Raw genomic sequence first — 27053 nt, 5'->3', positions numbered from 1 at the left:
GTTTGTGCGATAATCTCTAAAGAAGGTCGTTTTGTGTCAGTCTGCGGGCGTGCACTATGTCTGTCTCACGTATAGAATATAGCTGCATGCATTCATCTTACACAATTATTTACAATCCATTTACGTTCAAAGGCACATTTATCATAGCATGACTTCGTTTATTAATAAAAAAAGGAGTTATGTCACATGAAAATACTCGCACATGTAGCAAGCACATTTTGTTTCAAGACATTTTAACAACGATATAAATAAATAATCAGTTTAATAATTATTTAGTTGATCGTATTAGAATATACAAATATCTAAATGGAAGGTGGAGGTTTTGTAGAAGAATAATATATTTTAATCGTTATACTATACTATGAAAGTATGCATATTTCCGTACAGTGGCAGATTTCATTTTGCAAAACCTATATCGACAGATACATTAGTACAGAGATAATTGAAATTAAATATAAAAAAGTGAAACTCCCATTTGTTTAGTTATATATTTTTTATATTATCATTATCACTCTTACTTCTTTTATAATATTCGCATTTGCTTTTTATTAAACCCCGGAAATTTGAGGGAATTATAGATGAAAAGGATTTCATGTAGCAATAAAACTTAATAAAATAAACATTAGCAAAATGTATGACACGTGTAAGGCTATACATAAATTTCAAAATGTATTTTTAAAATTATGCCATTGTTATTGTCTTAAGGGCCAATAAATATTTCTGGGCATTGACTAATTTATTGATACTTTTTTTCTTATCTTTTACCAAACCCAGCCTCGGGCTGTTGAAGGAATAAAAACTAGCGTCGAAGGCGCCACGACATTAAGTGTTGATGTTTTTATTTGATTTCCTTCTCGTCACCCACGGATGACGCATGTATAAATGTTATAACAATATGTACAAATTGATGCTAATCTTTCTTATACTTATCGCGCAACTGATCGCCTAGATAATAAAGGCAAACACGAGAGATACAATTAATTTTCGGACACTTCCTGGTGTAGACGAGGCAGATTTTGGGCAGATTTCGCATAGAGGTGCAAACATCTGAGCAGAAAGATGACATGTGTTCAAAATAGAAGTTTTCAGGTGTGGATCTTCTTATTGATTTTGAAGAACTTGCAAACTCGCTTTATAATTATGTGATGTCATGCACAATACAGCAAATTGAGGTCCGCAACCAAAAATACACATTTAAATAAGAATTAAGGTTTTTAAATTTGGGAGAAAAACAATTTATAGAACGACCTTCTAGAATAGTCCTACTTCAGCTAAGGCACACACACGCACTTATCATATACAGTAAGCGGCATTGAAAGTCATGAAATGTAAAATACATTTATTACTAATAAAAATAACGCACTCGTTCTGTATTCAATATACGTCAATACAAACAGAATAGATATTAAAACATAATTTATATATCGATATATGCGGACATTGAACATCAGCAAAAATTTATCATATCGAGATAACATGAGTCGTGTTCTGAGAAATCTGGGCATAATGCATGTGCGTAAAGTTTCGTCCCATATTAGCCCGTGCAATCCGCACAGGCTAATCAGGCACGACACTTTCTGCTATTATGACTTTTTTCGTTTTAATAAAGTTTTTTCTTAGCAAAGTCAATTTAGGCGGAAAGTGTCGTCCCTGATTAGCCTGTGCCGACTTAAAACAATTTTCTTTTTCTTTATTTGGCTGTTAATAAAGGAGTATATTTCGTTAGCTTAAGCCCTTTCCCCCATATGAAGCAAAGTAAAAATGGCTTTTGCAACTTTTGTAACTCGCAGTCTGTTCAGGCTTTATGCTGCTTGCTGCTCATCAGTATCTAAGGCTTGGAAATGAAGTCGTAAAAATTTGAATATAGTAAGAAAGGAATATAATTAAATTAAACTTTCTATGGGACTACAAATGCATCAACATACATATCTAAATGGTAAAGGGTTAAAACGTTAAGGCACAAGTCAGAGCTTGCATTATTCAAATAATTACGACGATAACCTGAAGCCAAAGATCTAAAGATGTATTATTACATCGTTGCTGAAACTTTACAGTATTGTGCAGATGTAGAAACGAAACATAATAATAATGTTTAACAAACGACACATTTTGTCAAAATTCTGTGTCATATATTTTCATTTTTAAAATTATCGTGTTCTAAAAGCACTGTACCGCAACGCAATTGCCACCAAACTGGCACACAATAACATGTATCGTTTCAATGCACATTTTCTTCTTGCAACATTTCGCCCAAAAAGAACCCAATTCAGTGCAGACAACTGTGATTTCGCACGATAAGGCTTTGCTGATAAGTGATGGCTAGGTTTTGATTGGTCGGCCGTTTTTATGAATGAACATGTTCCATTATGACTTCCTGCATGGGATCACCCTGGTCAATCTTTTACGCACCTTATATTGCTGTCACGTTTATTATTTTACACCAACATTTGCTGGTTTGTTTTTAGTTGTTACCAAATTTTTACTGTAGCTTGTAATAAGTATTACGATTCACAAATCGAAGTTGGAGTCTATATTTCACCCTGTACATATCAATGAAACTTCTGCATAAAATGTGAAACAACGGCCGGGTCATGTTTAGATTTCAGAGCAATACGTATGGTGTTTGACTAAAATGAAAATTGATTGGTGATTCTGTTTGTGTTATAATAGTATAATCACACATACATGTAAGTAGATACAAAAATATACAACGAGAGTACACATCATATGTGTCCTCACATTGCTTATTATGAGTTAATTTCTACACCATCGAAATATTTCGGATGTTAATATTTGATTAACACGCAGTTTTTTTCGACACATTAAAATCACACTTTCATAGCCGCGCCATGCGAAAATGGGTCTTATGGCGTTTCGGCCAGCGTAGCCCAAGACCAACCTGTGCATTTGCGCATTCTGGTCAGAGGCGTTGATGTCCGCTATAAAATCTATCAATTGAACATATGGTTTGATTATGTATCCCCTGACCTAGACTGTTTACAGTCCTGCATTATTGACAGACTACTCCTGACCAGACTGAGAGATGCGCAGGCTGGGTGGGCTATATATATATGATTGGCGCGTATGGCTTCAGACCCTTTTTCGCATGACGCGGGTCTTTAAAAATTTCATTGCGAATTGTAAATGGCACATTTTAGCACAATGCTTTGAATTTAAAATAACACATAAAGCAAACTGTTTTGTAAGAGACAGGAACGACAACTCTGCGTGGAAAATGACAAATTGCACTGAAAAAAGGTTACATTTAAATAGAAAACGGCCGAAAAAAAGAAGGTGAAAAACAGTCGATTTTGATTTGTGTCAAGTTCTTTCTTGGTTTGTGCATGACTATATCTTTTGTATTGCTTTAATCGATTCAACTTAGGATGGCCTTTAAGAAAAGGTATGTTTACATTGAATAATATAGGGAAAATATGTAGTATATTGTGACCTTGATATCTTTTATTCAAATTTTCTTTGGTTGAGATACTTTCTTTGGGTCAAATAATTCGCAAGTTCTATATTACTGCGCAAAATTCTATTTGTGTGATTGTCATAGTTACTTGTAACATCATTTACATAAATACTATTGAGAATATGAATTATTGTAGTTTCTAACTCATTCGTACATAGTTAACTTAGTTCTATAGTATATATACTGGAACTATTTTGTTTGCAACTGATAATGACAGAGGTGCTCTTCGGTTCATTTTGTTGACATTCGTGACAGGTGCGTAACAGTTACTACGACGAAATTTCGATGATTTAAAGTGTTCTTTGGCATTATTTTATTCCATCAGCACATGATAAACGATTACCCATGCATATATTATTTACTTATCTTTTAGTCTGACTTGAGCAGGGGCTTCGTTTAAATATTTTCGTGGAACGTTTGTTGAGACCAGCCTAGTTCAGTCTACTACAACAATAATCCAACTCCCAGTCCCTGACTCTCAGAACCAAAATAATTGTGCTTCCATTTAGTTACTGAAACCGCTCGCTGCGCGCTTAAGCCTTTACCAAAGCTCTTTACTTTTCATCTAATGACCTATAAAATATTGAAGTGCAATTTAACATAAAATTAATTTTGAAAAAAAAAAATGATAGCTAGTATAAGAATCAATTTAAAGTGATGTGAAAAATATTGCAATCTCAAATACTTCTAATAACTTTTTATGCTCCCCGAAAATTTTCGGTGGAGCATATAGTTGCCAGTTTGGCCTTCCTTCCTTACTTCCATCACACTGATGTTACAGTTTCTCATAGCGCCTTCAATATTTTACTGATGTCTTACATATTTGGCATGTAGGTACCTTGCATGGACCTCCACATTTTGATGAGGTTTGAGGTCACTGGGGTCAAGGTGAACGAGGCTAACAATAGATTTTTTCCCGTCACACTTTTGTTACAGTTTCTCAAAGTGCCTTCAATATCTTACTGATCTCTAGTCCATATAAACGGACTCCCAGAGCCTTTGATAATTTTTGCTATGGCAGCTCTGGGAGTCCATATGCACCCCTATATAAACATGGGTGCAGTTCAGCGCAGAGAATCCATGCACTTCACTAAACAGACGTTGTTTGAGACATATTGATAAAAATAATGAATAAACTTAATAAACATGTAAATTTACCTGAACGGCAACGTATGGACGTAATCCTTTGCATGCACCCTAATAAATACGAAAATGTTTCATACACACTATTCTCGTTGACATTTTTATGTTGAAATTTGAAACAGTTTTTCTGTGTCGAATATTCGATATCGTTGTCGACTTTAATAGGCTCCATCACATAACCCGACGTGCAAAATATTGGTGTACTGCGACCTTACCAATATTGGGTCAATTTTCCAATATGGCGGATAGAGCGTACGAAAGAAAAACTTAAGTCAATAAAAAGCAATTATTTATTGCTTTAATGGTACCATTTGGATGAGTCTGTGGTTTAGACAGGTAAACTTTAATAAGTTCTTGCAGTTTCAGTGTTCCTTAACCCTTGCATTGTTGATAACATTTTGCACACATGGACAAGAGAGAGCGCATTGCAACTCTTATTGCAACTAACTGATCTCTTACATATTTGGCATGTAGGTACCTTTCATGGACCTCTACCTTTTGATGAGGTTTGAGGTCACTGGGGTCAAGGTCACCGAGGCAAATAAAATATTTTTTCCATCACACTTTTGTTACAGTTTCTCATAGGGCCTTCAATATTTTACCGATCTCTTACATATTTGGCATGAAGGTACATGTACCTTGCATGGACCTCTACTTTTGGATGAGGTTTGAGGTCACTGGGGTCAAGGTCACCGAGGCTAATAACATATTTTTTTTAGGTGGTTACACAATTAAGACATAGATTGACAAAGCGCATCATAGGGGAGCATCCATCAGTTTCACTGATATTCTTGTTTAAACTTTCCGTAATGCGCTACTATTAAAATAATTTAATAAATACTTTATTTAATGATTTTAAAGCGAGACTATATGATTTTTATATGTGTTAAATTGTAATATATTGATAAAAATATGTTACAATAACACAAAATAGGCAAGAAAAATTATACATTGAAGACGAATTTCATAAAATGCAGCAAAGACAAAAAAACCTGAGCCGATTGTGACGAAGATATTTCGTACATGTTTTCCTACCATAACCGAAGCATTTGTCTTTTTATTAGGATCAGAGTTAGTGTTCATGTGTCATATGAATAGATATCGTTGCATGAATTTAAAATGAACCGTTAAACTAGATTTAGATTCACATCATACATGCATGAAATACATGCTGGCGAATTTGACTGTACAGACATTTTAGATTTCAGAATTAAATATCTGGCTTATTTCGCATTTTTCAACACATGTTCTTCTTAACTTTTATTTCAATTTATATTGAAATATATGTATTATAAGTTTTTTTACACATTTTATATAAATGCATTAATATTTGACAAAATCGTATAATTTCGCTTTTATAACTTAAAGAGTTTTGGCTTGCAGTTAAATGTAATTAATAATTTGCATTCTTAATTAAAACTATCCTTAAACAGTGGTGATGGCTTTGTTGATTACGTAAATATCAGTGAGTACCTTAGACTATTAAAGTAATAATACTAAATTCTGCTTGTGCAAATACCATGTTAGATGATCATGATTGTAACAAAAAGTGATAATGTTGATACAATGTATATTTCTGTTTACTTGCTTTAACAAGCAATCATTATTTTAAGTTGCTAAATAAAACATCACATAAGCAGACCATAGTCTCAATTGATTGCCTTTAAGTGTTTTTAATACACGTCATTTATGTCTACTAAAAAACCCTCCCTGCCCCCCCCCCCCTCCCCCTACCAAAACTCTCAAGTTATGTTTTGGCATGTAAAATGTTAGAAAGGTACCGATTATCAAACCTGAACCTCTGTTTGTAACAACAAAGGTACTCATTCGTTGCTTTAATACTCAGCTGTAAACTAATTACTTTATTATTGACACGCAATTTATTCTGTCATCGATGTGGCATGATGTTTAAGTAGGTGATAGCATTAAATGACATTAATGTAGCTCACTAAAAAAGGCATTTATACTATATAGTCCATGGAAAATAAATGTTTACAAAAGATTTCAGGTTATTGTTTACCTAAACATTTAAATGGTTAACGGATTGTTTCAGAACTTTGCATTTGACAGTGCGCTGTTGGTGACTGATGACTTAAAAAAATTGTTTATAATTCACCAACTATTGTACCTGTTAAAAGCTGTCAGACAATGTTTTAATTTGTCAAAAAGATAACATATTTTCTCCAACTGTAAAATTTGCATATACGGTAAGTCTGGTTCATACAATTTCCACACCCTTGAACAGTATGTATCATATAAGAATTTGACAATAACTACCAATTACTTGTCATTAGCCATACTTTTATAATACTAATTGCTTTGAATAGGAATTTTGCCTGTATGGTGGTGATATCAATGTAATTACAAGAGGTACAAAGGTGTTGGCTGTTTTTTCAGACATTTTGAAAAAGAACGTACTGGTACGTCAAAAAATGCAGAACTGCTACAACACGGGGGAGAGAATCCCCAGAGAGAAAAAGTTTGAATTGGATGAAAGGCTGGCCAATAAGCACATACAGACTTTGCAGTTCGTTCAAGAGGTGGTAAATGAAAACAAGATCTTAAAGAAGAAAGTGGAAGAATTAGAGGTGAGGTGCTTCTAAGCTTTTCTATTTGTATTATTTTACATGATTATTTTGAGTATGAGAAGCATACATTTCCATTTTCATGAACTTTTATAATGATAATGTGTGATTTATAGCATGAATTTTCACCTTGAATAAAATACCTGTTGTATGCTTTTGACAACATATTGTATATTTCAAATTGTAGACTGTTTTGGTACTGTGGTATGTGGATGGATTGCCGGTAAATATACTAATGTTGCCTTTTATGGGCTGGATGGGTTTATTTCTTTGTTGTTTATTCATTTATGTTATTATAGTGTATATTTAGGTTTTGAATCAAAGTAGTTGTCTTTGATTTTGAGCTTAAAGTGATATTTGAGTCTTTGTCAGTATTTCTGTAAAAAATGTAGTGTATGATATCAGAAATTATCGTTGTAACCATGTCTATATATGTATATTAGAGATGTGGGATTTGGGTTACTGTTACCATTTAATTTGATACTTTAAGGGGCCTTTTCACGTTTTGGTAAATTCACAAAATTAAAATAAAAATGTTTCAGGTTCGCAAATTTCCTTTTAGTTATGATAAATGTGAGGAAACAGTAATACTGAACATTAACCATGCTCTAAAATATCCATTATATGCATCTTTTGACGATTTGAAAACCTGCAAATTGTACAGCGTTGCAATGCCAAACGATTGAATAATTTGGAAAGTTCTGTTGTTGTCATTCTATTTTGTGAAACTATGAGGATTGCTTATATAAGTACAAATGACATTCACTCATAGCATGAGCACGGATGGCCGAGTGGTCTAAGTGAAAGACTTTTACATCCAGGACTCCAGGGGTTAGTGGTTTGAGCCCAGTTGAGGGTTACTTTTGTTCGTCTTTTTTTTAATTAATTCTTTTTTTTACTGTGGATTTTTAGGTCAATTGTTAAAATTTATCAATATAAGGCATTTAATGACAAACTTAAATATATGACAAAATCTGTGAAAAGGCCCCTTTAACAGTTACTAATAAAGGCATTCATACTTGATGCAACTCCTACATGTATCAGGGTGGGGGGGTCATTTCAAACACACTAAATAGTAAAATACCTGCTAACAAATAGGTGTTAGTTTGCAAAAAATGTACCGTAAAAACTCTATGTTTTCGGACACTTATAATAATTATTTATTTTCGTGTCCGAAAACTTAGATACGAAAAATATTCACAAAATACAGGTGTCCGAAAACTTAGATTCGAAAATTAAAGTGTCCTGAAAATAGCGTCAATTGTATCAACGACTACCGGGTAATAGCAAGCGCTTGTAAAATACCATGCCATGCAGTATACATTACAGTTATATATGTTTGCACTGCGTTTTAAATAATTTTAAATGCTTAATTTATTTGACAGACAGTTACTACAAGGTTGTATTTTGACCAACGAGTTCCAAGATGAGCATGTCATGTACTGATACTCGCTAGTATGAACCTGTAATTAACGCAATAACAAAAAGCAAACTATGAATTCTTTGCTTGTTCATTTCTGATAGTTGTTGTTTAACACCTTCCATTGTTCTTCTTAAAACTTGCAATAGGGTGCATCACACTTTGAAGCGTTTAGTATTTGTCACAGTTGTTTTACTGAGAAGGGGTAGTACAATTGCGGTAGATAATTGAACTGTTAATTGGCACTACCCCTGGTGATTGTCACAACGCTTACCGGTATGCTATCGGGCGAAACCATTTTTTAATACCGGTTTACAAGGTTATTTACCCAAGAAAGCAAATGTAATGGTCCGTTGCCCTCAGGAATGCAGGCACCTGACATGTTTTATGGTGATAATATGGTTGTAAAACCCCATGCTCGAAGTGTTGTTAAATATCGAAAACAGAAATTTGGTATAATAGCGCTGTAAAATATACTGTCCGAAAACTTAGAGACATTACTTATATACGAAAACTCGTGTGTCCGAATATTAAGAGTCACGAAAAATAATTCTTTTTGCTATAAAAAGGGGTGTCCGAAAACTTAGTGTCCGAAAACATAGAGTAATTACGGTAATTGTGCAATTTGTAAATATTTTCAAAAGACACCTTTTTCCAGAATACTACACCCTATTTTCCTGTAGCCTAAAAAGTGCTGTTGCTGACATACCATTTATCGGGTTACAATAGGTCTGGATTAAGCAGCAACATATTGAAAATTAATTAGAATTTGTGAATAAATTATGAAAAAATATCTGTTTTCGACTTCACTCAATGAGTTATTTGAGATGCAAAGGTGCAGTGTTGAGACATTAATTTACAATTGAGATTTTGTAATATCGCTCATTGGTGCATTTAAATATTGAACGTTTAAGAGTGTTGTGTTAGTGCCGTAATTGTTCTTCAAAAAACCTGTAAAATTGAAAATGTACAGGTTTTTTATCAGCTGAGTTTCATGACAGAAAGGAGCTTTTATTAGGATAAAGACGGTAATTGCAGTGTTTTTCTTATCTTATTCTAGTACCGAACTGGGACCTAGATCACTTGTTAATTCTGTAAATTGTGATAACATTTCATGAATATTAGTACATAGTCTTAAAAAAATCATGTATCTCTTGAATCTTTGAATAATTTGGAAAGACTGCACAAGCTAATCTGGGACAACACGTTACGCGCATGCATTAAACTTCCTTTTCACAAAGCGAGGCTCATATTTTTCTTCTTTGAATAGTTATGTAAATATGGGCTCTGGTAGGAGAAGTCTTCAGTACCTTGTCACATGTAATCTATCTAACAGGTCTTCTGAGGTGAAAGGGGAATTGGGAGAAAACTGGTGCACTATGTAAAGAATAAGTACATACTCACAAAACCCCAACACAAAAAAAAATAGTAGTATTTAAACAATTTACTGCTGTATCTTTAAATGTTAAACTATTTATTAAAACATAAGTCAGTGCTAATACTTAGTGCTAGCGTGTGAGATAATTATCCAGCATATTCACAAATCTAACTATTGCAGTTCTAACTATTAATGGCCTGTTACACATAAACTAATGGCCAGAAAAATTGAACTATCAAAGCAAAATTATTTAAAAAAAAAATATTTTTCAAAAACTGTTTGAATACAGGAGAGTCAGGTGCATTGTGGGGAACTGCATGCAATGGCAGAGGAAAGTAAAGAGAAGATCAAGGTGCTCCAGGAGCAGTACTTGAAGCGAGCTGACGAGATTAATGCTATGATGGCTGAGAAACATCGTGCTGAGGTAAGTACATGTAGTTGTACCTTTAATGGTTTGCTTAAATGAACAGTGAATTTTTCGAGTCACTTTTATAGATTTGTTTGTTAAAAGAAAGTCTCTTAAAAACGAAAATTGGAAAATGTACATCCCTGATTGGTCTGTGGAGCCGTACAGCTGCTGACAAGTCTTCAAGAGGGCTTGGTCAAGGCCATGGTTTCAACAAGACCAGGGGTGGCTTTCCCTGGGCCTACTGGAACAAGTAGAACACCCTCAATCTACACAGACGTTTTCTTTTCAATTGAAATTTTTTGTTTAAAGGGCAAAAACTTGGCTTGTGTTGAAAACAATGCAACCAATGTATGGAAGTTAACAAAAAATTTACCAGCATGTGAATTTCGGCACCTCGCAGGTTTTTGGCACAACTGTAATTATAGCTCCTTTTTTATGCCCCCGGATCGAATGATCGGGGTTATATTGTTTTTTTGCCTGTCTGTCATTCTCCAAACTTCAACCTTGGTTTAACTTTTGAAAATTTATAATAACTTTTGCAATATTGAATATAGCTACTTGATATTTGGAATGCATGTGTATCTCATGGAGCTGCACATTTTCAGTGGTGAAAAGGTCAAGGTCATCCTTCAATGTCAAAAGTCAAATATATGGCTTCAAAGCGGCACAATTCTGTCCCAAAACTTTAACCTTGGTCATAAATTTTGCAATATTAAAGATAGCTACTTGATATTTGGCATGCATGTGTATCTCATGGAGCTGCACATTTTGAGTGGTGAAAGGTTAAGGTCATCCTTCAAGGTCAACGGTCAAATATATGGCTTCAAAGCGGCGCAATATGGGGCATTGTGTTTCTGACAAACACATCTCATGTTTTCACTAATGTGGCACATAACTCAAACTGTATAATTGCTGGAGGGGAAACTTTACAAGCATAGAAATCATCATGTGAATATGCTCTTCCATAGTTGGGTTACAATGTTTTCAAGCGAACATGCGCTCTTCCATAGTTGGGTTACAATGTTTTCTAAACAAGCTTTAGTTTTTGCCCCTTATACAGAAAATTAAACTTGTGTTGCCCATAACTTAAAACAAAAAGTATTGTTGCTAGAGAGCTGAAACTTTTATTTTAATAACATATTAAGCACTATATTAGTCAAGTTGAAGTAAGGCACCTCCACTGTCTGGTTATAATATTTTCTGCTTAACCAGTGTTATTGCCCCTTATAATTTGTTTTACATTTTTGAACTTGTGTACCCCAAAACTCAAAAAGTGTTTCTGCTAGAGAGCTTAAACCTTACAAACACTAAACAGCTTTAAGGGGGTTAAAAAGGGGGTGTTTATTTGGGTGAAGACAGTACAGTTGAGTTGAAGTTGCGCATCTCTACATTTTGGTTTGTATATTTTCTTCACAACCAGTGTTTTGGACATAAGCAAAATTACCCGTTGAATCGTTATTTAACTTGTGCACCTCTATAATTTGGTTGTATTTTTTTTTAAAGATAAATGGAGTTTTCTGACAAAAGTGGAATGTGGGGGCAACTGTGTCCTATGGACACTTTTCAAGTTGAAGCATAATTTGTGTAATGGTATATGAATTGAATCATAATAAGAGAATATCTTATTAGACAGTGTGACTTCAAAATACCATGCATAATATATGTCAAGTATATTTATAAGAACAATATTTAAAAAAATAAGCACATTTCACATTTGAACTACTATATTTTTGAAAATATTTTAACTGGAAGTTGCTATATAATGTTCTCAGTAACTGTAAACATTTTCCAGTTATAGTCTGGGGCGTTCCTGCGGCTATTTCAGCTAAACGCACGATCAAGCAGTTGGGGGTAGGTGCAGGAGGGGGTCTGCCACTCCTTCTGCTGGGGGGAGTGTTTGGGTGGTCTCCATAAACAAAATTTTGGAAAATTCATTGCAGATGGTGCGTTTTGTTGTTATCTTTCAGCTACGTTTTGGCAATTTGAATCTTTAATTCCTTGCTTGAAAAAGACCGATAAAAGGAAATATTTCATTAAACATTGTCAACAGCGAATATACTTTCGACCATAATTTATTTGCTAAGTTTAAGTGTCAATGCTTAAAAATCAGAAATCCTTATTGCCAGGGAGAATGGATCCGTAGTTGCATAGGTGTGCGAAGGCTCACTTCAATTTATGAAGATGTTAAATCTACCCATTGCAGACTTAAAATGAGTCGAAATCATGCGCCACAATGCAGGAGTAAATTAAAATAAACCTTAATTAAAAGTTAAGCGTTTGAGCTAGTTTTGGTATAAAGTTAAGATAATTATATTTTTCTACTGAGATTAAAAATAAACAAATAAACTAGGAAATGGTTATATTAGAAGAAAAAGAAGTAAAGTGAAAGATTTTAGTAGGGATGGAACCACTGCCCTTCAGGTCAAGACTGTGTGGTGTTTTGTACCCACTGTTATTTTCTGAAAGTGGACGTCTTGTTTGCTTGTTTACATAATTATACCCCTAACCCCCTTAGCCCTTACTTTGTATTGCATTTTTTGAATTTGAAAAGTTTTTAATTTTTTAATTTTAAAACTGAATTATACGCAGGGGTGTACTGCCATATGCCTAGGAACGCCCCTGATAGTAATTACCAATTTCATGGAGTTAATTTAAAACATAATCTCAAATAATATTGAACTAGAATGACGACAAAGGGTTTATTTTTAACTGGAAAAAAGTTAACAAAGTACCTTGATTTCTGTTTTCTTCAGATGATGGGAGTTGTACAGGAAAAATTGCAACAAGAACAGAAATACAGCGAAGAAATAGTGCAGGTATGAAGGCATCCTGACTCCATTAATCAAAACATTGATTTTAATGCTGATGAAAGTAACAAGTAAATAATCTTATTTTAACCCTTTACCACTCCGATACGTATTTTCAGGCATGTGTTGTACCTTAGAAAATTTAATTTAATTTAAGGCCTTTCTTACTAGATTCAAGTTGTTAAGGCTTCATCTCCGAACCTTAGGTACTGATGAGCAGCAAACAGCGTAAAACCTGAACAGACTGCGAGTTACTTGCAGGTTGTTCTGGTTTTATGCTGTTTGCACATACATGTAGCCATTTTCTCTTTGCTTCTAAGTTTGAAAGGATTAAGCAAAAAAAAGTTATGCTATGTACCATTCTTATATCAAAAACAGAAGTGAAACAAATATACTAAATATTGTGTATTTTGTATATTATATGTTCTGCAAAATATATTATGTAATAAATTAATTACGAATGAAATAAAAAATTGAATAACAAAAAACAACAAGTTATGCTGTAGAAAGACAACAAAGAAATGGTTACAATCAGAACAAATTGATTAGGTTGAAAGCGTCTTTACCCTTAGAATGTATTCTCAAAACCTTGAAAGTAATTTCTTTTGATAGTAAGCGTTTAAGTTTTGGTGGATATTTCTGGTAATATTGGCAGAAACAGATGTGCTTTAATAGTAACACATAATTGGCAGTGTTCTGATTACCAGATCTTTTAAACAACAATGTTTTATCAAAATTTGCTATTTGTATACGAACGACTGGCATGATGCTGATAAATTGTTTTTATTTGCCTACATAATATCTAGTAAAGGTTTTTCAACAAAATTGATTAAGTTGGATTAACTGTGCATCAGAAAGCTTGAGTAATACTTATATTTTCCTGCATGTTGTGATATTTAAACTTTACACATGTACTTAAGTACTTTTGACCTTAAGTGGATTACTTGTGCAGATACATTGGTATGTGCATAATCTTAAGAAGAGTCTGCCAGTAAGTCAGTGTATATTTCATTTGGCCAGAATAAATCCACTGATTTGAACACTTCAAACTGAATCTGTGATAACATATGCACATGTTTAGGCAATGTTCTCTTATCCTATGTTTGTGACTGCCTTATATTTATCTACTTACTCAAACTCTCATGATAAGAAAGCTTCTAAATTAGTTAGATTTTATGTTAATGCTTAAATGACTTAAACACTATTGTTTTCTATTCCTGTAGTTTTTCAAAAGTGCATTGTCAATTTTAATGAAACAGTGCACATTATTTATTATGTACCTTGTGATTGAGTTCCTTATTGCTTTTGTACTTTCAAACGTATCTGTGCAAAATTAAATACTCTGTAGTTATCAGAAATACTTTTACAGATAGTTCTGCTTCACTGCTAATACTTTCAATTGATCGATATAAATTGATGTAAAAAGATGCACACTATCCATCTCTCCCCCCAAAAAAACACAAACTATCCCACATTTTTTTCAACTGATGAAATCCATGTATAGCACAACACCATGCATAACGCGTACAACGTTTTTATTGCAATTACGGAGAGAAAAAGCACTTCCAAGCCAAGAAAACTAGCTAATGGGACCAAAAATGGCCACCAAGAACAGCTGTGACAAATAGAACAATTTTGTCACTGCGGTGATATCTATTTTTAGCTGTTGGCGTATTTGTACTTTTGACCCAAGTGGCACAGCATAAAATTTTGCATTCCAATGAGGAAGAGTTTATATGAGAAAGAGCTTAAGTTGCACAATGTATAAGCTTCACCAACGAAGGAGGGCATATAGTGATTGCACTGTCTGTCTGTCTGTCTGTCTGTCTGTCTGTCTGTCTGTCTGTCTGTCCATCTGTCTGTCTGTCCGTCACACTTTGCGTTTAGGTTTCAAAAAATGCTCATAACTTCTATGTCCCTTTGGTATGCATGTGTATATAGACAAGGCCTTTCCATACGCACACACATTTTGACCCCTTCAACCTTGACCTTGAACGTAGGGTCCGCGTTTAGGTTTCGAAAAATGCGTTTAGGTTTTGAAAAATGCTCATAATTTGTATCAAAGCGTTTATCAGAGGCATTTGTCATCCTTTGGAGACAGCTTTTGTTAATATAGTCGCCGCTTAGTCTGTCCGTCGGTCTGTGTGTCCGTCCATGCAAAATTTTTGTCCAGGCTATTTCTCAGCAATTAATGACCGGAATTCAATGAAACATTATGTGAAGCTTCCCTACCAAGAGGAGATGTGCATATTATCAGCGGCTTCAGGTCGGATGATTTTTCACAGAGTTATGGCCCTTTGAAATGTACCATTAACTGTAAATATAGTGCAATTCTTGTCCGGGCTATTTCTCAGCAACTAATGACCGGAATTAAATGAAACTTTATGGGAAGCTTCACTACCAAGAGGAGATGTGCATATTATCAGCGGGTTCTGGTCGAATGATTTTTCACAGAGTTATGGCCCTTTGAAATTTTCCATTAACTGTACATATAGTGCAATTCTTGTCCGGGCGATTTCTTAGCAACTAATGACCGGAATTCAATGAAATTTTATAGGCAGCTTCACTACCAAGAGGAGATGTGCATATTATTAGCAGGTTCTGGTCGGATGATTTTAAACAGAGTTATGACCCTTTGAAATTTCATATAACAAAAAATATTGTCCCCCCAACTACTGTGCCCTCATACCGTTTCATTTTATCTGAATATATAGTGCAATATTGTGACAAAAAAACACCTTTGGGGAGTATCACCCGTCTCCGATGGTTTCTTGTTTTAAATTTGGAGTTAAAAAAACTGCACTTTATATGTGGTAGCTTAGGGTTATTATTGTCCTCTACCGGTTTCACCGGAGGGGACTTATGGTTTGCGCTCTGTGTGTCTGTCTGTCTGTCTGTCTGTCTGTCTGTCTGTCTGTCTGTCTGTCTGTCTGTCTGTCTGTCTGTCTGTCACACTTTTCTGGATCCTGCAATAACTTTAAAAGTTCTTAGTATTTTTTCATGAAACTTGAAACATGGATAGATGGTAATATGGACATTATGCACGTCATTTCATTTTGTTCCTATGTCAAAAATTGTGGTTGCTATGGCAACAAATAGACTACAAATACTGCTGAAAATGGTGGTTTTCTGGATCCTGTGATAACTTTAAAAGTTCTTAATATTTTTTCATGAAACTTGCAACATGGTTAGATGGCAATATGGACATTATGCACGTCATTTCATTTTGTTCCTACGTTAAAAAATGTGGTTGGTATGGTAACCAAATAATAATAATCTGAAAATGGTGGAATTTCAAACAATGATGGAACCGGTAGGGGACCATATTGCTTGACAATAGCCTTGTGTTAAGATTGTTGCCTTATTTCTCAGAAATAATTGTTTATGAATTGCCATACTCATTGGAATAATTATGGACTACTTTATTAAGGTGGTGCAAGGTTAAAAAAAGCATTTTCCATTAAAGTTACCTATTTCTATAATTATTGTCATCATGTCCATGTAATGTCTACATGTAAATTGTTCTTTCTTTATCATGATTTACTTCTACATTATACCATAAGGTGTACTAAATGGTAGGGGTTACCCCTAACCACCTATTATATGGTTTCAGCATTCTATTTCATGTTACATACATTTAGTAAGAGTTGCTTGAGCGTGTGCACATTCATCTAAATAGGCTTGCCAATATAAATGAGCCATGCTCTGTGAAAAGGGGGTTTAATAAATGTGCCTAAAGTGTCATCCTAGATTAGCCTGTGCAGTCTGCACAGGCTAATTAGGGAGGACACTTTCCGCTTTTATGGTATTTTTTGTTTACAGAGTAAATCTAATTTTGGCATTAAATGTCATCGCTGATTAGACTGTGCAGACTGCACAGGCTAATCTGGGAAGACGCTACTCACATGTATTCAGACCCCTTTTTTACAGAGCTAGGCTCAAATCTGCCAATCTGCCTAAGTACAGTTTCAATGGCCTGTTCTAATTTGATCAATGTGGACTGCACGGACTGCACAAGTACAGTTTCAATTGCCTGTTCTAATTTGATCAATGTGGACTGCACGGACTGCACAAGTGTTTGTGATTGCAGCTGAGGACTGAGATTGGCCAGTTAGAGATGACAAACAAGGAATTGATGGAGAGAATACAAGAATTGACAGGCTCCAGTGAACAAATGGAGGTATGCCTAAACTAGTTTGATACAGAAAAAACAAGGGATAACAGAGTCAGGCACTTTTCCCAGACATTGCTGAGTGGTCTCTTAAGCTTTAACCCTTTGCATGCTGGGTAATTTGTCATCTGCTAAAATGTCGTCTGCTGAATTTTTAAAATTAGCATTTTCTTCGATTTTTTTCAAAAAATACTATCAGAATAGCAAACAGTTTGGATCCAGATGAGACGCCACGTTTTGTGTCGTCTCATCTGCATCCAAACTGTTTGCAAAGGCCTTCAAAATTCGGTTCCAGCACTGTAAGGGTTAATATTGATAGAATGGTAAGAGCTATACTGAGCCTACTTGTATTCAATTGAAACGTCATTCACTTATTATTGTTCATATTGAGAGATTTCTGACCAAGGTCAGTAACTCTGACCTGCAACATGTATTAAACAGAATAAAGCCCCTTTTTGTAGTTATGAATATGAGGTTAACATTTGGAAGCAACAACTATATGTGTCTGTGAAAGGGAAATGTGAGACAAATTAAGCACACAGTATTTCAGACTATCTAGCAAAAATAAAGTTTTAAAAATTTGTGGTGCACTTTTCTGTTTAAAGAAGCCAACATGGCTCATAAGTATTCAATATATATCATATAATTAACAGGTTCTAATGACAGAAATAGAAGACCAAAAGAGGGTCATTGCAAACTTGCAAATGGAGTTGAATGCTGTTAAAGATGAAAATGAGCAGCTTTCGGGCGAAAAGACTTCTCAGTTCTCTCAGATACAAAGTTTACAGACATTGAAATCCCAGAATGAAGCTCTTGCGCAAGACCTGAAAGCGATGGCACATAAAAACATGGAGCTGCAATTCAGGGTTTCAAAATTGGAGGCGGATTTGAAGGAGGCTTCAAATACAAAGGACCAAGCAGAACTTATTGATAATTTGAAGACAAAGCTTGCCAAGCTTCATAAAGAAAGATCAATAGCTACAGAAAAGGAGGAGTACTATCAGAAAAACATTGGTGATTTGAAGTATGAGGTTGAAAAACTGAGAGAGAAATTACACAGTGCAGAGGTAACAAAGGATCGAGTATTGGATGAGTACCATAGACTAAATGCTGAGTTGCAGCATATGAAAAAGAACCAATCCGCAGACAGTCAGAATAAGAATTTCAAAGACTTTGTAAAGCTAAAGCGTGAAGTTGTTAATTTGAAGGAGGAGAATTCTGAGCTTAAGCAACTCCACAAAGCAGTTTTTACTACCGGGAGTAATACTCATTTGCCTATGCTGAGATTTGAACACGATGTACCTGTTGTGAAATCTTCTGCTAGTAAAACTAGTACTAAATCAAAAAAATCTGTAAGCGTTACTTCTCAATAACTGCATGACTCTGAATGTAAAACTTCATTCCTTGAATAACTCTGAAGGATTTTGTTGCAGCTATATTGGCAGTATTGTTCAAATAAATGTTGTACAACCAAACATTGTATGTATTGGTATGTGCATCTAACATGATGTTCAAAGCTTTATACATGTGGATATTGTGCAACTTATGACAGCTGTCATGTTGTTCATTTCATTGAAGTCTCAGTTGCTTTATGACTGTGCAATGACTGCTGTTCTGTAGAAGCAGGTTTGCTTTTACAATTGGAAGGAGTGATTTTAGATTTTAGATTCTAATTGTCAAGTTTTATACTTTTTCATGCCACTTTCCTCTGTTTTTTAGCTCACCTGTCACGAAGTGACATGGTGAGCTTATGTGACCGTGTGATGTCTGGCGTCCATTGTGTGTGCGTGTGTGCGTGCATCCGTCAACAATTTGTGTGTGTAGACAGTAGAGGTCAGTTTTCATCCAATCTTTATGAAATTTGGTCAGAAAGTTTATCTTGATGAAATCTGGGTTGGGATTGTATTTGGGTCATCTGGGGTCAAAAACTTGGTCACTAGGTCAAAAACTAGGTGACATAATAGGTCAAATAATAGAAAACCTTGTATAGACAATAGAGGTCACAGTTTTCATCCAATCTTTATGAAATTTGATCAGAATATTTATCTTGATGAAATCTGGGTTGGGATTGTATTTGGGTCATCTGGGGTAAAAAACTAGGTCACTAGGTCAAATAATTGAAAAATCATCAACAATTTGTTTGTGTAGACAGTAGAGGTCACAGTTTTCATCCAATGTTTATGAAATTTGGTCAGAATGTTTATCTTTATGAAATCTGGATTGGGATTGTATTTGGGTCATCTGGGGTCAAAAACCAGGTCACTAGGTCAAAAACTAGGTCAAATAATAGAAAAACCTTATGTAGACAATAGAGGTCGCAGTTTTCATCCAATCTTTATGAAATTTTGTCAGAATGTTTATCTTGATGAAATCTGGCTTGGGAATATATTTGGGTCATCTGGGGTCAAACACTAGGTCACTAGGTCAAAAACTATGTAAAAAAATAGAAAAACCTTGTGTATACAATAGAGGTCACAGTTTTCATCCAATCTTTATGAAATTTGGTCAGAATGTTTATCTTGATGAAATCTGGCTTGGGAATGTATTTGGGTCATCTGGGGTCAAAAACTAGGTCACTATGTCAAAACTAGGTCAAAAAATAGAAAAACCTTGTGTAGACAATAGAGGTTGCAGTTTTCATCCAATCTTTATGAAATTTGGTCAAAATGTTTATCTTGATGAAATCTGGGTTGGGATTGTATTTGGGTCATCTGAGGTCAAAAACTAGGTCACTAGGTCAAATAATAGAAAAACCGTCAACAATTTGTTTGTGTAGACAGTAGAGGTCACAGTTTTCATCCAATCTTTATGAAATTTGGTAAGAATGTTTATCTTGATGAAATCTGGGTTGGGATTGTATTTGGGTCATCTGGGCTCAAAAACTAGGTCACTAGTTCAAAAACTAGGTCAGTAGGTGAAATAATAGAAAAACCTTGTATAGACAATAGAGGTTGCAGTTTTCATCCAATCTTTATGAAATTTGGTCAGAATGTTTATCTTGATGAAATCTGAGTTGGGATTGTATTTGGGTCATCTTGGGTCAAATACTAGGTCACTAGGTCAAATAATAGAAAAACCTTGTGTAGACAATAGAGGTCACAGTTTTCATCCAATCTTCATGAAATTTGGTCAGAATATTTGTCTTGATGAAATCTGGGTTGGGATTGTATTTGGGTCACCTGGGGTCAAAAACTAGATCAATGGGTCAAATATTAAAAAAACATTGTGTAGACAATAGAGGTCACAGATTTCATCCATTCTTTATTAAATTTGGTCAGAATGTTTATCATGATGATAAATGGGTTGAGAATGTATTTGGTTAGTCATGTGAGTGATTCAGGGCCATCATGGCCCTCTTGTTGTTTTGATTTTTGTCTGTGATATTATGAATTGAAGTAAACCACCAGTTTGTATGCTGTTAAAGTAAAAGAGTCATTTATTTTATTTTTTCCCACATACATATTTAATATTATTAGCTTTGTGTTATGTATTCCATGATGTATTAAATTGCTTTATGAACAACACTTTTATTCAAAACTTGACTATTATTTAAACTAGTTATTATTTTGTGCAATAGGTTTAGTTTTTTCATCTTTTCAGCTTTGGTGAATTCATAACACTGTACTACAAAATCAACCTCTCTTTGTGACTGCCATTTTTGAAATTAAATTTTGTGTTGTTTTTTTTACCTCTAAAGAAGGGCATATGAAAATCACACAGTATGTCTCTTAGTCAATTTCTATATTTTGTTATAGGTATACATTGTCCATCAAGGTTAATTTAATTTATTATGCTCCCTGAAAATTTTCAGTGGAACATATAGTTGCCAGTTTGTCCTTCCTTACTTCCTTCCTTACTAACATATTTCCTTCCGTCACTCTTTTGTTACAGTTTCTCATAGCGCCTTCAATATTTTACCGATCTCTTACATATTTGGCATGTAGGTAACTTGCATGGACCTCTACTTTTTATGAGGTTTGAGGTCACTGGGTTCAAGGTCACCAAGGCTAATAATAGATTTTCTCAAGGTCAAACTTTGGTTACAGTTTGCGTTGGAGTTCCATTTTAAAGAAATAGTGAGTGTATACTATTATTGTCATTAATTATTATAAATACCTGTTTACTTTATTATGAACATAGAAGATGCATCCATCGTTTTCAATGATACTTGTTTTCAATACTATCCACATTTACTTGAAACTTAAAATCCTTTTTGTTGACATCTATGTATTACTTTAGGTGGTGTACCAATCACTTGGTCGGAGTAAACTGTATTAACCCTTAACCACTAAGATAAGTATTTAGATGCATTTGTAGTCCCTTAGAAAGTTACATTTAATTAAATACCTTTCTTACTAAATTTAAGTTTAAAAGGCGTCATTTCCTACCCTTAGTTACTGATGAGCAGCAAACAGCATAAAACCTCAACAGACTGCGAGTTACTTGCAGGGTGTTCTGGTCTTATGCTGGTTGCAAAAGCCATTTTCACTTTGCTTTTTATGGGGGAAAGGGTCAAGTCTTTACAACTTCATAGTAATATAGATCCCATTGAGCTGAATTGCATGGCACAAGAACCTTAATAATGCATCACATGTTTTAGACTCATTTCACTTTGTCCAAAGTCGTACTTTATTATCCCCCGCCATAGGCGGAGGAATATTGTTTTGGCATTGTCCGGTCCGTCCGTCCGAATCCATATCTTGGAAGTGCTTTGGCAGATTTCATTGAAACTTGGTCTGAGTATATATATGGATAAGAGGATGATGCAAGCCAAATGTCATTGTACACCATCTGTTAATAACGGAATTATGGCCCTTTGTATCTTGAAAAAATGCTATTTTGAGTGTCAAATATAACACTTTTGTGTCCAGAAGCATATTGGCTGGGGATATCAATTCAACGAAATTGCTTGTTTTTTTACGCTTTGAAGGATTAAAAAAACTTAAATCTTTGAGCAATTTAGACAATGTGCTGAAGACATCCATTCAGTTATTTCATCATAGGATAAGGTTATGGGTCAAGGTTAAAATTTGGACCGTCCATTTTCATTTGGACTCCATATAGCCTACTAGTATGTCATTTGAATGGTTTTCATAAAACATGGGGACAATGTTTAGATCATTGAGACTTTGTGTACCAGTCATAAGTCAGTCATTTGGACCACCCATTTTCATTTGGACTCCATATAGCCTACTAGTATGTCATTTGAATGGTTTTCATAAAACATGGGGACAATGTTTAGACCATTGAGACTTTGTGTACAAGTCATAAGTCAGTCAAGGTCAAGGTCATACTTTAAGGACAATAGTTAAGCCTTTATTATGCTAAAATTTTAAAATAAATTTTGGGGGTCAACATAATTATATCGCTGCTTCGTCTGTCCGTGCGTGCATGTGTATGTCTGTCCGTCCGTCCGTGCACAATTTTTGTCCGGGCTATTTCTCAGCAACTAATGACCGGAATTCAATGAAACTTTATTGGAAGCTTCACTACCAAGGAGATGTGCATATTATCAGCGGGTTCTGGTCGGATGATTTTTCACAGAGTTATGGTCCTTTGAAATTTTCTATAAAAAAATTCTTGTCCCCCTCAACTACTGTGCCCTCAAGACGTTTCCTTTTATCTGAATATATAGTGCAATATTGTGACAAAAAAAAACTTTGGGGAGCATCACCAGTCTCCGATGGTTTCTTGATGTTTAACAAATTGGTTTAATCTCCTTATATATTGAAAGATTGTAATGTCATTCAGAAGATGTCCAGAAGTTAATGGGTCAATCTTGCTTGCTCAATATCAAAATCTTGATGGAGGATGCAGATGTCTCTTAGACTGTCTTGCATAGTTTTAGGCCTGAAATTGTTGCACAGCATAATTACATGCCTTGTACATGCCTGTTGTTTTTTAGCTCGATTATTATATATGAAATATATATAGTGGAGCTATCCTACTCACCCGGGCGTCGGCGGTTCCGTTTCCGCTAGCGTTAGCGTGCAAATGTTAAAGTTTTCGTACTTCCCCAATTATTTTCATTGTCCCTTGACATATTGCTTGCATATTTTGCATACTTGTTTACCAACATGACCCCAACCTATAAACAAGAGCAGACAACTCTATCAAGCATTTTTTCATTATTATGGACCCTTTTCCACTTAGAATATGCAGCAAATGTTAAAGTTTGCGTACTACCCCAAATATTTTCAATGTCCCTTGACATATTGCTTTCATATTTGTATACTTGTTTACCATCATGACCCCAACTTATAAACAAGAGCAGGCAACTGTACAAAGCATATTGACAGAATTATGGACCCTTTTATACTTAGATAATTGAACATTTTGCTTAAATTGCCATAACTTCTTTATTTATGATCAGATTTAATTAATACTTTGACAAAACAACACTTACCTGAATACCACAATGGATTCCACCCAAACAATACCGTACGCCCCAACCCAGAATCCCTGCCCCCCCCCCCCCACCCCCCCCCCAATTTTTTTTTCCTTTATAGCTCACCTGATTGCTCATGTGAGCTTTTGTGACCGGTCTTTGTCCGTCAGTCCGTCCGTCCATTAACATTTGCTCGTAAACACTCTAGAGGCCACATTTCTTGTCCCATCTTCATGAAACTTGGTCAGAAGCTTTGTCCCAATGAAATCTCAGCCGAGTTCGAATGCCTGGTCAAAAACTAGGTCACTAGGTCAAAAAAAAGAAAAACCTTGTTAACACTGTAGAAGTCACATTTCATGCCCAATCTTCATGTAACTTTGTCAAAATGTTTGTCTTAATGATATCTTGGTTGAGTTCAAAAGTGGTTCCGATCTGTTGAAAAACATGGCCCCCAGTGGGCGGGGCAGTTTTCTTAATTTGGCTATAGAGAAACCTTGTAAACACTCAAGAAGTCACAACTTTTGCCCAATCATCATGAAAGTTGGTCAAAACATTGGTTCAATTTATGCTCAGACGAGTTCGAAAATGGTCGATATCGGTGAAAAAACATGGCCGCCAGTGGGCGGGGCATTTTTCTCTAATTGTATATAGTGGCAGTTTTCCCTATTTGGCTATAGAGAAACCTTGTAATCACTCTAGAAGTCACAAGTTTTGCTAAATCATCATGAAAGTTGGTCAAGACATTGGTTTGATTGATATCCCGGACGAGTTTGAAAATGGTCGGGATCAGTGAAAATACATGGCCGCCAGTGGGCGGGGCATTTTTCTCTATATGTTTATAGTGAAAACATGTGAACACAGTAGTAGTCACATTTTTGGCCCAATTTTCATGAAATTTGTTCAGAACATTTGTTTCCTTGATACGAGAGTTGAGTTAAAAAATGGTTCCGGTCAGTTTAATAACATGACTGCTGGGAGGGGGGCAGTTTTCTCATTATGGCCCCCCCCCCCCTTTCGAAGAAGAGGGGGTATATTGTTTTGCTCATGTTGGTCCATCCGTCCACCAGATGGTTTCCGGATGATAACTCAAGAGCGCTTATGCCAAGGATCATGAAACTTCATAGGTACATTGATCATGACTCGCAGATGACTCCTATTGATTTTCAGGCCACTAGGTCAAAGGTCAAGGTGACGAAGACCCGAAATAGTAAAATGGTTTCTGGATGATAACTCAAGAACCCTTATGCCTAGGATCTTGAAACTTCATAGATAAATTGATCATGACTCGCAGATGACCCCTATTGATTTTCAGGTCACTAGGTTAAAGGTCAAGGTCACGGTGACCCAAAGCAGTAAAATGGTTTTTCGGATGATAACTCAAGAATGCTTATGCCTAGGATAATGAAACTTCATAGATACATTGATCATGACTCGCAGAAAACCTCTTTTGATTTTCAGGTCACTAGGTCAAAGGTTAAGGTCACGATGACCCGAAATAGTAAAATGGTTTCCGGATGATAACTCAAGAACGCTTAGGCCTAGGATCATGAAACTTCATAGGTACATTGATCATAACTCGTAGATGACCCGTATTGATTTTCAGGTCACTAGGTAAAAGGTCAAGGTCACGCTGACCCGAAATAGTAAAATGGTTTCCGGATGATAACTCAAGAACGCTTAGGCCTAGGATCATGAAACTTCATAGGTACATTGATCATGACTCGAAGATGACCCCTATTGATTTTCAGGTCACTAGGTCAAAGGTCAAGGTCACGCTGACCTGAAATAGTAAAATGGTTTCTTGATGATAACTCAAGTACGCTTATGCCTAGGATAATGAAACGTCATAGGCACAATGATCATGACTCGCAGATGACCCCTTTTGATTTTCAGGTTACTAGGTCAAAGGTCAAGGTCACGTTGACCTGAAATAGTTAAATGGTTTCTGGATGATAATTCAAGAAGGCTTATGCCTAGGTTTATGAAACTTCATAGGTATATTGATAATGACTCGCAGGTGACTATTGATTATAAGGTCACTAGGTCAAAGGTCAAGGTCACAGTGCCAAAAAACGTATTCACGCAATGGCTGTCAAGGTCACTGTGACTCAACTTAGAAAAATGGTTTCCAGATGATAACTCGAGAATGCTTACGCCTAGGATCATAAAACTTCATAGGTACATTGATCATTACTCGCAGATTAAATAATTATGAAACTTGACCAGGATGTTTGTCTGGACAATATTTAGGTCAAGTTTGACATTTGGTAAAGATTGAATAAACGGACTCCTCTCAGGTGAGCGAACTAGGGCCATCTTGGCCCTCTTGTGCCCTACATTATTCCCCCCTCTCAACCCCCCCTCTCCCCTAACCCCCACCAATTTTTTTTCTCCTTTTTTTTATTTTTGAAACATCGTCTAATAAATGACCCCACCCCACATTATACCCCACTGTCAACTCCCCCTACCCCCACACACACAAAAATATTTATTTTTTCCTTTTTTTATTTTTGAAAGATCGTCTAATAAATTATTGAATATGAACAATTTCCCCATCATGGCTTACGTTATACTGTCAAGCACGCTAATAGTCGAGCGCGCTGTCCTCTGACAGCTCTTGTTAGACTAGCTGTTAAAATATAACCTGGTAGAATTAATGACATTGTGTGGTTTAAAAAAATGTGTGACACTTCCTTTTTATTGAAATATAGTTGTGATAGATTAATGATCTAGCTTGTATGCTTTAGTTTGATTTAATAGTAGATGTTCTAGTGCTTTTCTGCTGAAGTGCAAATCTGTATTTGTCATGTTTTTGTTAGTTAGTTTGTTGTTAATATGTTGTAACTTTGGATGTTTTGTTTCTTGATAGCCTTAAGGGTTCATCATTATCACGCATGCCATGATGAGGGATAAACCCTTCTGGCATTCAATATATGATCATTGTTTAAAATGTTTTTGTTTCTAGTAGTTCGATGCTAACTGGATTGTGGACAGGGGAAGTAAACACAATGAAATAATTAATAATTTGAGCTTGTTGTTTACATAAAACTGTTATAACTACAAAGCTTGTGTCAATTTTGAATTCACCCTGCTGTTTATACAAATTCACATGTTCAGTATCCATTATATTCATATTGTGAACAACACCATACGCATAATATTTTGTACAACTCAACAAAATTGTTACATCTTAAACTTTCACAATCACTGACATTTTCGATTGTCGATTTAGCTAGGACAAACAACAGGTTTGAGATTGTGTGATGCTTTGGGTTTG

The 27053-nt window shown here is 35.2% G+C and overlaps 1 protein-coding gene across 3 annotated transcripts; it reads left to right on the top strand.

Annotated features, from left to right (window-relative positions):
• Positions 1-3544: 3544 nt before the first annotated feature.
• On the top strand, positions 3545-26840 carry LOC127844442 (coiled-coil domain-containing protein 18-like). 3 transcript variants are annotated; one of them, XR_008032738.1, is made up of 8 exons: positions 3545-3730; positions 7016-7206; positions 7391-7426; positions 10291-10425; positions 13164-13226; positions 17308-17397; positions 18042-19702; positions 19860-26840. XR_008032738.1 is itself a non-coding variant. In XM_052374647.1 (7 exons), exons 2-7 carry the CDS (start codon positions 7051-7053, stop codon positions 18759-18761), a joined length of 1200 nt encoding a protein of 399 aa, XP_052230607.1. In that variant the 5' UTR covers positions 3545-3730; positions 7016-7050; the 3' UTR covers positions 18762-26840. The 3 variants fall into 3 exon arrangements, 2 of the variants coding, with proteins under 2 accessions (XP_052230607.1, XP_052230608.1); XM_052374647.1 differs by having other exon boundaries at positions 18042-26840; XM_052374648.1 differs by lacking the exon at positions 7391-7426 and having other exon boundaries at positions 18042-26840.
• Positions 26841-27053: the final 213 nt, after the last annotated feature.

Source organism: Dreissena polymorpha, chromosome 9 (genome assembly GCF_020536995.1).
Source record: "Dreissena polymorpha isolate Duluth1 chromosome 9, UMN_Dpol_1.0, whole genome shotgun sequence".
NCBI lineage: Eukaryota > Metazoa > Mollusca > Bivalvia > Myida > Dreissenidae > Dreissena > Dreissena polymorpha.
Note: the sequence above shows the minus strand (reverse complement) of the source record. Positions and strands in the feature narration are given on the sequence as shown.